Source organism: Esox lucius, chromosome 11, assembly GCF_011004845.1.
Source record: "Esox lucius isolate fEsoLuc1 chromosome 11, fEsoLuc1.pri, whole genome shotgun sequence".
Taxonomy (NCBI): Eukaryota; Metazoa; Chordata; class Actinopteri; order Esociformes; family Esocidae; genus Esox; species Esox lucius.
The window spans coordinates 5,548,003-5,561,322 of NC_047579.1; the positions used below are offsets into that span (position 1 = coordinate 5,548,003).

General features: G+C 41.7%; 1 protein-coding gene across 5 annotated transcripts in view; it reads right to left on the reverse strand.

Moving 5' to 3' along the window:
- Window positions 1-521: 521 nt before the first annotated feature.
- The window catches only part of kcnc3a (potassium voltage-gated channel, Shaw-related subfamily, member 3a), a 101,751-nt gene continuing 88,952 nt past the window's right edge, over window positions 522-13,320 (reverse strand). For 3 of the 5 annotated variants that reach the window (XM_010905886.5, XM_010905882.5, XM_020050942.3), the window contains one exon: window positions 522-6,397. In XM_010905886.5, coding sequence (XP_010904188.1) covers window positions 6,384-6,397 — 14 coding nt within the window. In that variant the 3' untranslated portion in view covers window positions 522-6,383. Of the gene's footprint in view, window positions 6,398-7,234; window positions 11,653-13,320 lie in introns of all 5 variants that reach the window. The other 2 variants (XR_002197428.3, XR_002197427.3) reach the window with 1 other exon arrangement.

Here is a 13,320-nt window from a genome sequence, read left to right on the forward strand (position 1 = left end):
TTTGTTACAATTTTCGTCAAGCTGTTTACAAACCATTTACTGTGTATGTTAGATCAATCTAACACACCACACAGTACATACTGAAGCTTTACATCCCAGTGCTGCAATGCAAATATGCAGTAGCGGTGAATTGGAATGGAACGTTTTCCTGGTGTGCCAGAGGGCTATGATGCAGTAGGTGTGATCGAGGCATTGCCATTTAATGTCCTGAACATTAATTAGTTATTCAGGTCCATATCAGTGAGGATAGAATTTGTTATGTGTACAAAAAAATGCACAGGACACAAATGAAAGTTTTGGCATAAGCTTTTAACATTTTTATTGAGTTTTGATGTTTTCTCTTTAAATTGGATTTGTTTGTTTTTCCAGTAAATTTTGTGTTTTTTTCATAATTTTATTATTCTTGTTTTATTTACCTATCTGTAAAGGAGAAGAGTTGTTCAGTTTAATTAGCATTCACTTTCAAACTTTCATACTTTTTATAATAGAACTGTTTTAAGTCTCTTTTTTCACAAACTTTGTTAAATTATTACTGTTTATTCATCTTTTTTCTTTACATGTTTCAAAAATATAAAAGGTAAATAATAAACATTCCATTGAAATATATTTTATACAGTTCTTGATTCGTTTTTTTTATTTTCCTGTGTTATGACATTAAAATTGTATCCAGCATCTGTCTTTACAGCATAAACCCCATTCAGTGTTATTGTAGTAACCTTCTCTTCCTCCATCTCTGTCTTCCCTCTCTTCTGCCCCTGATAGGAAAGTTGCATGGCAGCACCCAGTGCCTTGTTCGCTGGCGACAATGTAGTCATAGCACAACAGTTGAGAGGACGAGTAGAAATGGTAGCTGCATTGCCGTTTTTAGTGCAATGTAACTTTTCAAATGTAAAAAGGTACAACACAAATCAGCAGTCAAACCAATAAATCGGTCAAAAAAAGGCAGCAGATGCTAAGAAAAAGGAATAAAAGAAGAAAATAAAAACAGAGAACCACAGATAAAATGAATAACAATGATGTGCATCCAAACAGATACATGTTATACTCTTTGAAGTGACAGGCTACATGATGCGTCGGTCTATGGGTGAAGATGTATCGATGTTTAGGACAGGTGCACACGTAACAATGTAAAAGAAGGGACAGACCGGTGCTATAATACTGGCACTGCTGAGATCTCCCAGATGTTTTACGTGTATCAGTGACAATATCGGACTCATGAAACTGAGCCTAGTTCACCTTCCTTTTCCTTTCAAGAGCAATTCACATACATATAGCCAATATATTCCTACCAATTCAATCAAGCCACACAAAACAAAATAATGAAACAAAAGAAGGTAAAACAGCTATATAGAAAAATATTTTTTCTTTTTTTTAATAGTTAATTCATTTTACTTTGCATATTCCCCCCGCCCCCCAGTCCTCTCACCACTGGCTGAGAGAGAAAGAGGAAGACAGAGATTGCTGGCGAAAAGAGAGTTACTTCATTCTGGCCATTCACAAATAAGTTATATTTTTTACTTTTTTTTCTCCCACGCATGCATTAGAATTCAACTTCAAACAATATGTTAGAAAAACACAAGAACAGGGATGCAAAAAGAGCTTCTTCCTCAAAAAATGTGTGGAGGAGGGAAAGAAGGAGAGGGGGCTAGGAGACAGGGGGGAGGGAGGAAGACGGGGGGTAAGAGAGAATACGTGACAGCGGGGTTTTCTGGCTTTACTCGGCTTCTCTCTTGATATGTTTCGTATTTGGGTTTCAAGTAAAGTTATGCAAGTGTTGAGCTGTCATTCCTCTCAAATGGGCGTGGCTCAAGTTCAGGAGCAGGGTCACACACTACCCCTGACACATTATCACTGACATTGTGGAACCGACAACTGCGGTAGGCCAGTCATTCACATGTGGAGGTTGTTCAATGGTACCAGCTCAGGATCCACCAGTAGTACATGAGTTGGTAAAAATGCTTCTGAATCATGATGGAAACATGACAAATTAATCAATAGCTGCTTTTCTAAAAAAGAGTTACTACTTCTTACCTGCTGTGTTTTTTTTAAAGGTTAAAAGTTAGGTTTAAAGTTACTTAACAAGTTTAGGGACATGGCATGGGACTGGCCCACAAAATCAAGGGTTTGGAACAAATTATTGCTATGACAATAGTCCCTCCTCCCCCTCCAATGTAATGAAACATCAATATTTCCATTATCTGTGCCTAGGCGTTCTACCAGAAGGATGGTATGGGGGTGTATGATCTGTGCCTAGGTGTTCTACCAGAAGGATGGTATGGGGGTGTATGATCTCTGCCTAGGTGTTCTACCAGAAGGATGGTGTGGGGGTGTATGATCTGTGCCTAGGTGTTCTACCAGAAGGATGGTATGGGGGTGTATGATCTGTGCCTAGGTGTTCTACCAGAAGGATGGTGTGGGGGTGCATGATCTGTGCCTAGGTGTTCTACCAGAGGGATGGTGTGGGGGTGTATGATCTGTCCATATCTTTCACTGTTTGTGCCAGTTGTGGTCGTCCCCTTTTTTCTTCCCACTGACCTGGCACTCTATCCTTCTCTAACCTACAGTCATTTCCATTGTCAGAATGAAACGTCTTGCAGCGAGAAATGCTTCCATATGTCTCTCTCAACTGAAACTTTTTGTAATTTTGGTAACAGACACCGTGCCCCAATAACACTTTTTAGAAAGCGAGAGGAGTTGAATGGAAGGAGAGGGGGATATGTGAAACGGGGAGTCTGGTAGCAGGATTCAAACATAAGATGAATGAAGTAGATCCAGTGAATACAATGGAAACTTTGAGTTCATGTACTTCTCCCAAGTGGCAAACTCCAGGGTCCCCCCAATCCCATTTACTTCAGTAAACAATGCATCATGCTAGATGAAGTAGCTGCCTCTGTTTCCCCCAACCCCTTCTTTGCCCTGTTCTTGCCCTCCCACACACGACAGACCCAATACACTGAACTCCTTTGGCACGATGATATATTGAATTATAATCGGATGCTACAAACTCTTGCATAGGTAGATGCTCAGTTCTGAGTACAGTTCACTCAGCATCTCTGGAACATCATCAAAATCTCTATCATTGTGTTACACCAAATAAACAAACCCACAAACAAACTGTCTGATTTTGGCAAGTGAACACAAGTGAGCACGTGATAAAAAAGGTAACACGCAAATGAATGTAACCCAAATGGAATTTGAAACGGTAAAAAGTGACATCCATTGAAAATCTCTTCTCCCCGCTGGATTAATAATTAACAGCCCTGAGATGAACCCTGCCCTGCTGGGACACTCTGCTTGATCAGAATGTTACCAGTAACTAGGCCATGGCTCAGATCGTGGCCCTCTTATCTGGGGATAAACCACATCCTACACATCACACCGGCACCCCAGGAGAGGCAGAACAAGAGGCTACTGGAGACGAGCTAAACTCTGTCGTAGGCTTAGCTAAGGGTTTGCGGTGACTGGCGTGAAATGACCTGCACGACAACACACACAGGTTTACCGGGGCAACATGACACAACGGTTTTCACTTGCCAAAGAAACATGGAAGGGAAAAAGTGAAAACTGGTTTCTGTTGCTGAGGGTGTGGTAACGACGCTATAGCAATGCATCCAGCCATACTGCAGGGCAGTCAGTGGTGGTGGAACGTCAACAAGAGCTTCTGTTCATTTACAGACACCACAACAATTTAAACATATTTTGCACAGAGTGTGGTGTTAAATTCACATGTCTTTGAGCAGCCGTTTTCCTGGCAATGCTGACCCCATCTGAGAAAATGGCGCAAAGATGACTGCTTCTCCAGGGGCTAGGGGCGCCAGCGTGCGTAAAACATACACGGTCAACTGTCTGCAGAGTTAGTGACCTGGAACTAGTTTCTCTCAGGGAGCGGAGGAATGTGTTTAATGCCAAAATGATACATTATGCACCTCCCTGTAATAATGAAGATAAGACTGCAGGACATTATCACACAGAACTAATGTATCAGGTCTGAGGGAAGAAAGAGCTGTCTATGGCCACTAAGTCCAGTGCTACAGGAGCAACCTAGCTAGCTAGGAAAATAAATTAATATTACCGGGCTACTTGAAGTAATCAGTGCTGATTTATTGTGTGTCCTGGCTGAGTGTGTTCATGGCTAACAAACTGTCTGCTAGGTAACGCTATGCTACCTTACTATTACCTCATAGGGTCTACACCAGGGCCCCAGTGGTGAAGCAAACATCTTAAGCACAAGGCTGAAAGAAAAACAAAAGCATGGTCATATCCATTTGAGCACAGTCCACATTTCTCATTGAGCAAGTTCAGGTATAGTCCGTCCCCGATCGGTCCCATTTTCCTTTGTTCATATCGTAGTGAATACCACCCTCTAATCTAAGAACAGTCCAACTAAACAGAGTTATGCAGACAGATGGAACAGTGAAAAGGGGGCCTGAATGGACAGCAGGGTGGAAGACACAGAGAACTGGCAGCAGGGGGCGCCATTGGGGCGGTAGGACCAGAGAGTGAGCAGTAGTAGAAGAAAAAGCAGAGCGAGTAGTCATAGTAGTATCAGGGGAAGGTCCTCACAGTTCATCTCTGGAAGATTTGTGGGGTTTGTTTCTTAAGAAAACATAGTTCATTGAATGTGTATCTTGCAATCCTATATATTTTTTTCGTTATTCCTTTTTTATTATCCAAAAACAAAATATAGATCTCCTTTTTTATAGAATCCTGCTTTTTTTATTAGTTGCATATAACATAAATCTTTTTAGTTTCATCTTGATTTTGTTCTTTTTTTTTTATTCCTAGCCCTCTTTTTTGGTGGGGAGGCGGGGTGGTTAGGGCTTGCAGAAGTAGAGTCATGCAGAATAGTCATGCTGGTAAACAAAGTAATAAAAATGCATTTCCCAATTTTTCCACTTCTTTTGCCGGAATAGTTCATCAAAGTTCACCCTCTTCACGCTCTTTTCCCGCACTTCTTGTGAACCTTTCTAAAACCCCCAGATCTGATCTTCCTACTTCCTATAGAGAGGAGAAAGATCCTTACAGTAAACTCTCTCAACAAGCAGCAGACCGGTTGTCAAGTTGACCCTTGCTGATAGTTACCAATCAGATCTTTTTGAACAAGGTTGATTCCTCATTTGTTTGGTTTGAAGAGTCTCTCTGATCGCCCTCTTCATTCTTTAGTTCGGTAGGTTTCGTTCTTCAGGTATTTTCGTTCATGCCATGCAGTTTGCTACGGAGGAGGCGCGATGCTGAGATGCAGAAGGGCAGAGGTAAAGAGAGGGAGAGATGGAGAAAGAGAGGGCGATGTCCTGTATGTCCTTGTTTCCCAAGCAGTCGCTTCTGGTCACAGCGTTTGCGTTGCGGTCATGTTCCAGTGTCTCTCTCCATTGGTTTCCTCCTCAACTCTTCAGCACACACAAGTATACTCAGGTTGTATTTGGGCCTTTGTGGATGAGTAGGTTCCTCAAGTTCAGACGGCACCCTCTTGCATGTAACATCAGTCATAGTCAGTCAGTCAGTTATTGTATTGTCAGACACGCCTTTGTATGAAATGGCAAGTGGCATGGTATCTTAAATGAGTCTGGTTGCTCCATAAGCCACTGTAATTCACCACCTTCGGAAAGTGCGTCTCTTGTGGAAGTTAAGAAAAGAGTTGTCAATCAAAGGTGTGACTGACTGAACGTAGGTATTGCCACCTCAGTGAACTGACTCGAGTCAGTGGACTGACACAGTGGTCGTTCAAACTCAAAGCTTTGCATAGTTTGGCCGCCTAACAGATAGAAATGCTTGTGTGTCAATTTAGCCATTGGCAAGCACCTGGCTCTTATTTTCAGGAGTCCCACCCACGCTGACAATGCTGTGTAATCTCAGAATGCAGCTGCAGCTAGTTTGTATAGCCTACCCCATATAGCCAAACTTCGGCATAGTACTGTACTTCAAGAGCATATATTATCTTAATGGTATATTGGGACGACAACCAAGTTGTGGAACGTTGTTCTACTGTCCCATGTTCCTTTTGTTCTGTTTTAGGGAACTTTTGTGATATTGTTTGATTGATTTGGAATTTCTTTAGCAATGACTTAGCATATTACGACTGAAGTACAGTGATATAAGGTGTGAATAGGGTGACATAAGGAATGGGTTTCAGTGTGTTTTTTTTCTCCAGGTAGTCAGAGTCAGGTTTCATAGGGAGGGTGCAGATTGAGCAGTCCACAGGAACAAGAGATCAACTAATCTCTTCCAGTCAGTTTTTCATCCATCCTCCTCTCATCGTCCTTTCAGATCTCTCTCTCTTTCTCTCTCCAACTACGTCTCCCTTCAGCCTACAGTAAATCCAGTAGGGGGCGCTGGGTGAATTGTGTCCTAAGGGTTGTCCCTCTTCTTGGAGAGAAAGGGTGATTTTAGAAACTCAACACTGGAACAAAGAGAGAACAGAAACAGGGACTGTTGTCAGTGCACATTCCAGCAGACCTAGAACATCAACGGGCTAACCAGATTAGATGTTTAAAAACATATTGAAACAGGGTTTTTAGTTGACATTAATAGCATAACATGCTTGAATGGGATATTTAATTCATTATATATTCTCAGTAGTCAATGGTAAAAAAAGATATTGTTTATATGACTGGATGAGTACAACTCTTCAAATACAAGAGCTAACTGATCTATAGACGACAAGAGCAAACAAAAGACCTGCTTTTGGCAAAGCACATCTGGCATGCATGTACACAAAATAGGAAATGGCAGGAAAGCATGTACACCTTGTACGCACACACACAATCGCATACACACATACACACAGTACGCAGACACACCAACAAAAATGCCGTGGGTGGTTTCAGTCCTTGAGGGCTGTTAAGTCCTCTGGCGTTTGTCCACCTCTTAATTCATCAGTTAGTCATAGTCGAATAGTGAGCCATTTGAGCAAAAATCATTCCCACACAGGACCACAGCCCACCAGGACTGTTAGCAAAGCTAAACAGACCGAGTGCTATAAGAACTTCAGTCAGTGTATGCATCCTAAAGCCTACAAAAGCACAGAAGCGACATGGAGGAAATAATGAAACACTAAACAGAGCGAAGCACGGAAACACAAGACACGTGCTACACAAAGACTGTTACTACACACACAGACACACACCGCTAGAACACAGCACAAAGAGCACAGCACAGAACACAGCACACAGAGCACAGCGCAGAACACAGCACACAGAACACAGCGCAGAACACAGCACACAGAACACATTCTTACACTGAGAAGCGACCAGCTTTGTTCCTCCTCTCATTTAGTTTTTGTTCTTTCTTCCCCAAACTGTCCTCCATTTCATGGTTCTTCCTTTGTTGACAAACCTTCTTTTAAAAAAATGTATATACAGTTCCTATCCCCCCCCTCCCCTCCCCTGCATGAAAAAAACAATATCTGCAACACCTGACAGTCTTTCTGTCCACTTCTATGCTCTGGAGTCGTTTGCAATCCACTTTAGGGAAGATGGAGTTCACGTTATGGTGGTGGTCATTTAATTTCTCCCCCAAAGTCTGTTATTTTTGGTTTTTGTAATGGACGCAGTAGAGATGGCACATCTCAAAATAGAAAAGAAGCAACAATTGGAGAAGGGCGAGATGGGGTAAAACAAGGGATGAGGACACAGAACACACAATATTTACAGGTATGCACAAACTGCAGAGGAAGCAGAACATTTCAAACCTTCTCTCTGTCCGGCTCTGTTAGACAAAAATGTCTGGAAGCACTGATTTCAACCAACATAGAGAGAGAGAGATATATATATACCTGAGTTGTGAATGAAGCCTGAAGTAACAGGTAAAAATGAAGAAGAGGGAAGAGTGGGAGGTGTAGTCAAGAACAGTGTGTCTATGATATTACATTAACTTGTACATCAATTGGCTAGGCTACAAACATCCTAAATTGTATCATCTTAAAATCAATCTTGCTAGTTTGGACCTACTTTTTGAAGCATCTTTGGAACAAGTTTTTATTTTTTACAGGTAACTACATATGCATTAAAGCAATGATCCAATGATAGCATGATAACATGAAAACATGAAACATGACAAATGATAGCATGATAACATGAAAACATGAACATCATCCACCAGCGACACCCTTAACTTCTCCACCACCAATGACCCACATAACAGAATCAGAATTCACTCAACTGATCTGTTGACCTTTTGCTGTGTTTAAAGACAACCCTTTCCTGTCCCAACATGGGGGAATCAATAGGGAAACACACATTCTGGACTATTTCATGGGAGAACACTCATTATTGACTATTTCCATTCTTATTATAAGGACAGTGTCCAAAGTGGCCTGGGCAGTAGGGGGCCATTTCAAAACCTAGACATTTCAGATGCATCCTAAGGCTGAAAAGGTAAATGATGCACATATACGCAGCAGAAGGAGTCAGGTGTTTCCACAGCCTAGTGGTGGTCACTTTTGAACTCTAGAGAAAGTACAGTCCATCCTTAGAGTGTTAAAGACAGATGAGATTTATTTTGCTATCTGCCATCATGACTCTGTCATAAATCTGTAATGCGGGGGAAGAGGTTTATTTCAATGTGACTCTGTTTTCTTACTCCTCGTGGTCACTGATTACCGCTACACCCCACTGTAGATGTCCTATAGATGATTTCTGGAGGGAACAAAACGGCATACGTTGTGAGGGTTTCCCCTCCACTTAGGGCAGCATGTTTGGGTCACTTGTAAGCTACTCAAAAGTAACTTATGTTCCTTTAAGAAGTTAAAGCCCTGTCATTTCAAGTGGAAGAGGGACAATACAGGACAGGACAGAATGGAAAAACAGAAAGGTTCAACAGAGGTTTATGGAGTGTGTAGAAAAGTGGGTAAGATTGGGGCTGGCTTTGGCCGATGTGGTTGTCAAAGGCAGAAATTGAGTTATGGGCACTCATGTTCCTGCCATTGTGAAAAAAGAGACGAAGTAGATTGTTCTTTTTCCCCATCTAGTATTAATTCACAGTTACTGCTTCTTTTTGCATATATCTGATGAGCACAGGGCTCTCAGAATAGTTCTCTGTGAAAAGATAACAAAAAAGTAAATGGTAAGGTAAATATTATTACCAGTTAGTCTAGTTAGGTCTATAAGAAATAACAGCTACAAGAGACCACTACTTACCCCTTCCCTACAATTGTAAAAAATGGATTTCCCAAACACCCCCCCCAACCCTGCTAGAGTAACAATGGTCTCTTCCATCTTTTTGCATCATAGCATGCATATATAAGCCCCACTCTTCTGATAGAAAACAGTAGAGGTAAGTGCTCTTTCCCCTAATAGCATGCTGGTCATCTATATGGATGTGCGTAGAACACATTCATATACACTTTTTATATACTATAACTATGTACACATTCATTAAGCTTACGATCAAATCTCATGTCTTATCAAATCACGTTTCCTGACTAAAGATACAGACACATCGATTCCTTATTGCTTGCAATGGAAAGCCCATGCAGATTGAAATAGGTCAAAACTTTACAACTGTACAGAATATTTTGGACCAATAACTGGCCTAAGAAGAATTCTTAAAGAAATTAAAAACAGACACCCAAAGCACTAGATCAAGGGAAAGGATTCTGGAGAGATCAAGGAAGGATGAGAGAACATGAGAGTCATTTGGTAGTTTGTGTTTGGGCAACAGTGTCATATACAAAGATAAAGACACTATGGGTACAAACAACTCTGGGGGCTGAGTACCAGTGTGGGCGTGGCGGGGTGAATTCCATTTATATTCTATCAATTCTGAAGGTGAATATAACATTCAAATCCTAATATTCTGTAAAATGGTGGTATTCATTTGTGCCTCAAACGAATATTCTGCTTCACGGGCATTAACAACATATTCTAGTCTGAAGTCATTCAGGTGACATCGAAATGAGGGGAGTGCAAAACAGTTATCAGCAACTGGATGATCTCTGACCAATCAGAGCTCTACAGAAGCCGTTTTGACATTTAGTTTTTCTCATGTTCACTCTTTTCTCATGGCTCTGGTCCAGCCCATCCATTTCTTGGACCTATCAGAGGGAACCCATCAGTTTCTAGGACCAATCAGAATGTTTTAGATAATTTAGACAATATATCCATCTCCTGGAGATTCCAGACTCCTTGCAGAGAAGAAACAAATGGCAGTAGCACAACATTTGGCCAGAGCAAGGAGTCTGGGTTGCCAGGAAAAGCTCTAAATTCATGGACTGAGATTCACTGCAGTCAGAACAGCCTCCACCCTAACCCTTTAGGTTCTCCCTCCCTGACAGTGCTGCAGTCAGAACAGCCTCCACCCTAACCCTTTAGGTTCTCCCTCCCTGACAGTGCTGCAGTCAGAACAGCCTCCACCCTAACCCTTTAGGTTCTCCCTCCCTGACAGTGCTGCAGTCAGAACAGCCTCCACCCTAACCCTTTAGGTTCTCCCTCCCTGACAGTGCTGCAGTCAGAACAGCCTCCACCCTAACCCTTTAGGTTCTCCCTCCCTGACAGTGCTGCAGTCAGAACAGCCTCCACCCTAACCCTTTAGGTTCTCCCTCCCTGACAGTGCTGCCTCATTTTTAAAACACTTAACCCACAAAGGCTTCTTCTATTCTACCCTGCTACTACTGACATATCATACTCTGATCTAATACGCGTCACATCTCTTCACAATGTCAGGCTGTCCTGTGGAGGACACAGTTCTTAACCTAACCAGTCCTGAGCTTTGATTTATGTTAAGCTTTTGTCTCATTGTCTTTCTCTTTTTGTGTTGCCAAGATAGATGACTGTGGGTACCCTATAGTCTTTTTGTAGCTGAATACTAACTGAGGTGCGCACAAAGGCTACTTCTATATGATGCTAATGCGAACACTAGATATAGATAATGCCCGTTCTAAGACTTTGCTACTTCTGTCTGTACACAACTCTCTGTTTCTAGTGAGAGAGGAAAGGGTGGACAAGTGAAAGATGATGAGGGGAAGCCATGGGAGGATAAAAAATCAATAAATCACATCAATTCAACCTGACAGATTTCAAGCAACAACTGGAATCGACCAGTGAGAGACACAAGCATTACCTTAAAAATGGCAACATTCGATGCCAATAAGTATCAACAATAAAATCGACATCTGATAAAAGGAGATAACATTGTAAAATACAAAAATAAACAATTCTGTAAATGAACCGCTTAAATAAAAATATACAATCATGAGTGACAATAACAAAACATCGACAGTGGGTATATAAACATAGAATGGTCATAGCATTGACATTCATACCCATTTCCTTTTCATCAAACTATTTCAAAAGAAAATTGAGATTTGAAAAAGTTAGTCTCTTTCTGATCTCTGATATGGAAGGAAAACATGTATCCTCCTTTTTTTTCTCCAGAAAACAGTGAGAAAGTAAGGAAAGATCTGTCGTTTGGATGAATTGGCACTCTTGCATCTTGGGCTGGAGGTAGATGCATGTCTGTGCACACAAAACCATATGTGTGCCACAGATACACAGCACACAGCACATCTCCATAAGATTAACTATACATAGATACAAATATATTTCTATACATTGCATATTTCTATATATGTATGTTGCCTTTTTTGTTCATTTTGTCATTGGTTTGTTGGGTTCTTCTACCAAGCGCTGTCAGTCCATCCTCCATTCACAGTGCCCTCTTTTAACATGAGGACCGATGACGGTTCAGCAGCCAGGGCAGGTAGGTGGTGGTGGGAGGGGGGGGGGGGGGGGGGGGGGGGGGGTAGGGTCAAAAAGGACAAAAGAGAAAAAGAAAAAAAGAAAACTGAAAAAATCACCACGCTCAAATCATAAGAGTCATTGTGTGAGTGGCGGGGTGATTAAATGTCCGATACAAGAAGACAGCGGAAGATCAAGGGAGTGGAGGAAGGCTGATGGTAAAGATGAGGAAATTATAATGACCCAAATTGAGCTTTCGTTCAACGGCTGAATGGAGCCACACCCCCCCCCCCCAACGGCTGAATAAAGCCACACCCCCCCAATGGCTGAGTAAAGCCACACCCCCCAATGGCTGAGTAAAGCCACACCCCCCAACGCTGACACATGCAGACTGGGGGGGTAATACTTTGACATCTGCGGAGTCATATTTAGACAACAGAGAAAGAAGCTACATATCATTTCATGCACCTGCATTCAAGAGGGCACAGAGGGCCTGAATTGGCAACAGTGACAAATACTGACCCCTGCTTTGATGACACCTCCCCATTTACTGCTCCTGACCAATGGAAATCTGAGTCCCTCCCACCCCACCCGTACATCCCCACATAACCCCGTCCCTTAGAGGATAAGAGAATCTCTCTTTTCACTTCTGCCCTTTTGCGCCTTATAACCATTATAAAAAATAGTCTCTCTGTGGGTTAAGATGCAATTGGGGATGTGTACTTTATAGCGTCGATGGCCGTTTTCCTCAGAGTCCGTGTATTGCAGAACAGGACGCTATGCGTTCATTCCAGCTCTCAACACGGCACCGATTCCATCAATAATGATAATGATAACAGGAGTGGTCATGTGAGAATGGTAGTGTAGTACAACTCTGACCAACCCCACAGCTTCTACAATGGCACATGACTGGTTGATCATTGATGTGATGTGTGGTCAGACAGGGAAGTATACGCACATGTCTGATATCAGCTATTCTCAGCACACAGAAACACATTTAACAGCCCAATGACTTAAGTCCCTTGGGATATTCAGCGCTAAACAGTATCGTTTATGAGTGCTACAAAAAAAAGATGAAAGTTCGTTTTTTGGGCTTTCCTCTTTTTAAACATTTCCTGTTAAATATAAGAATTTCTTTGTAATATATGTTTTTGAATTTCAGACTGTTTTTCATTTGCCTGCCTCTTTCTAAAAAATACATGCATTTGAATGTATACAATTTATTAGCTCTTTTTTTCGTTAGTTTTAGTTACTGTAAAAGTGTGTTCCACTCCCTAACACAAGCGTGGTGTGTTTGATGCAGAGACCTGATGGGTTGTGATGTATCGACAGGCGTCTTGTCTTTAGGATTAGCGGTCATACTGAGCGGAGTACAACAGCAGCACACATTAGCCTATTAATAGAACACAGGGAGACCAGCTACTGTAGCTCATTATGAATGAATTAGTCTAAATCGCTCACCTACACCGAATTCCTGTTTATAAGGCAGGCGTGTGAGAGATTACGTGTGTGTGTGTGTGTTAGAGTATATGTAAATATATTTATATATATAAATATATGTGTGTGTGTGCGCTTTGAAGTGTGATTTATGCTCAGGCTTAACATCATAGTCAAAAAACAAATACCTATTAAACATTACGGTTTGACA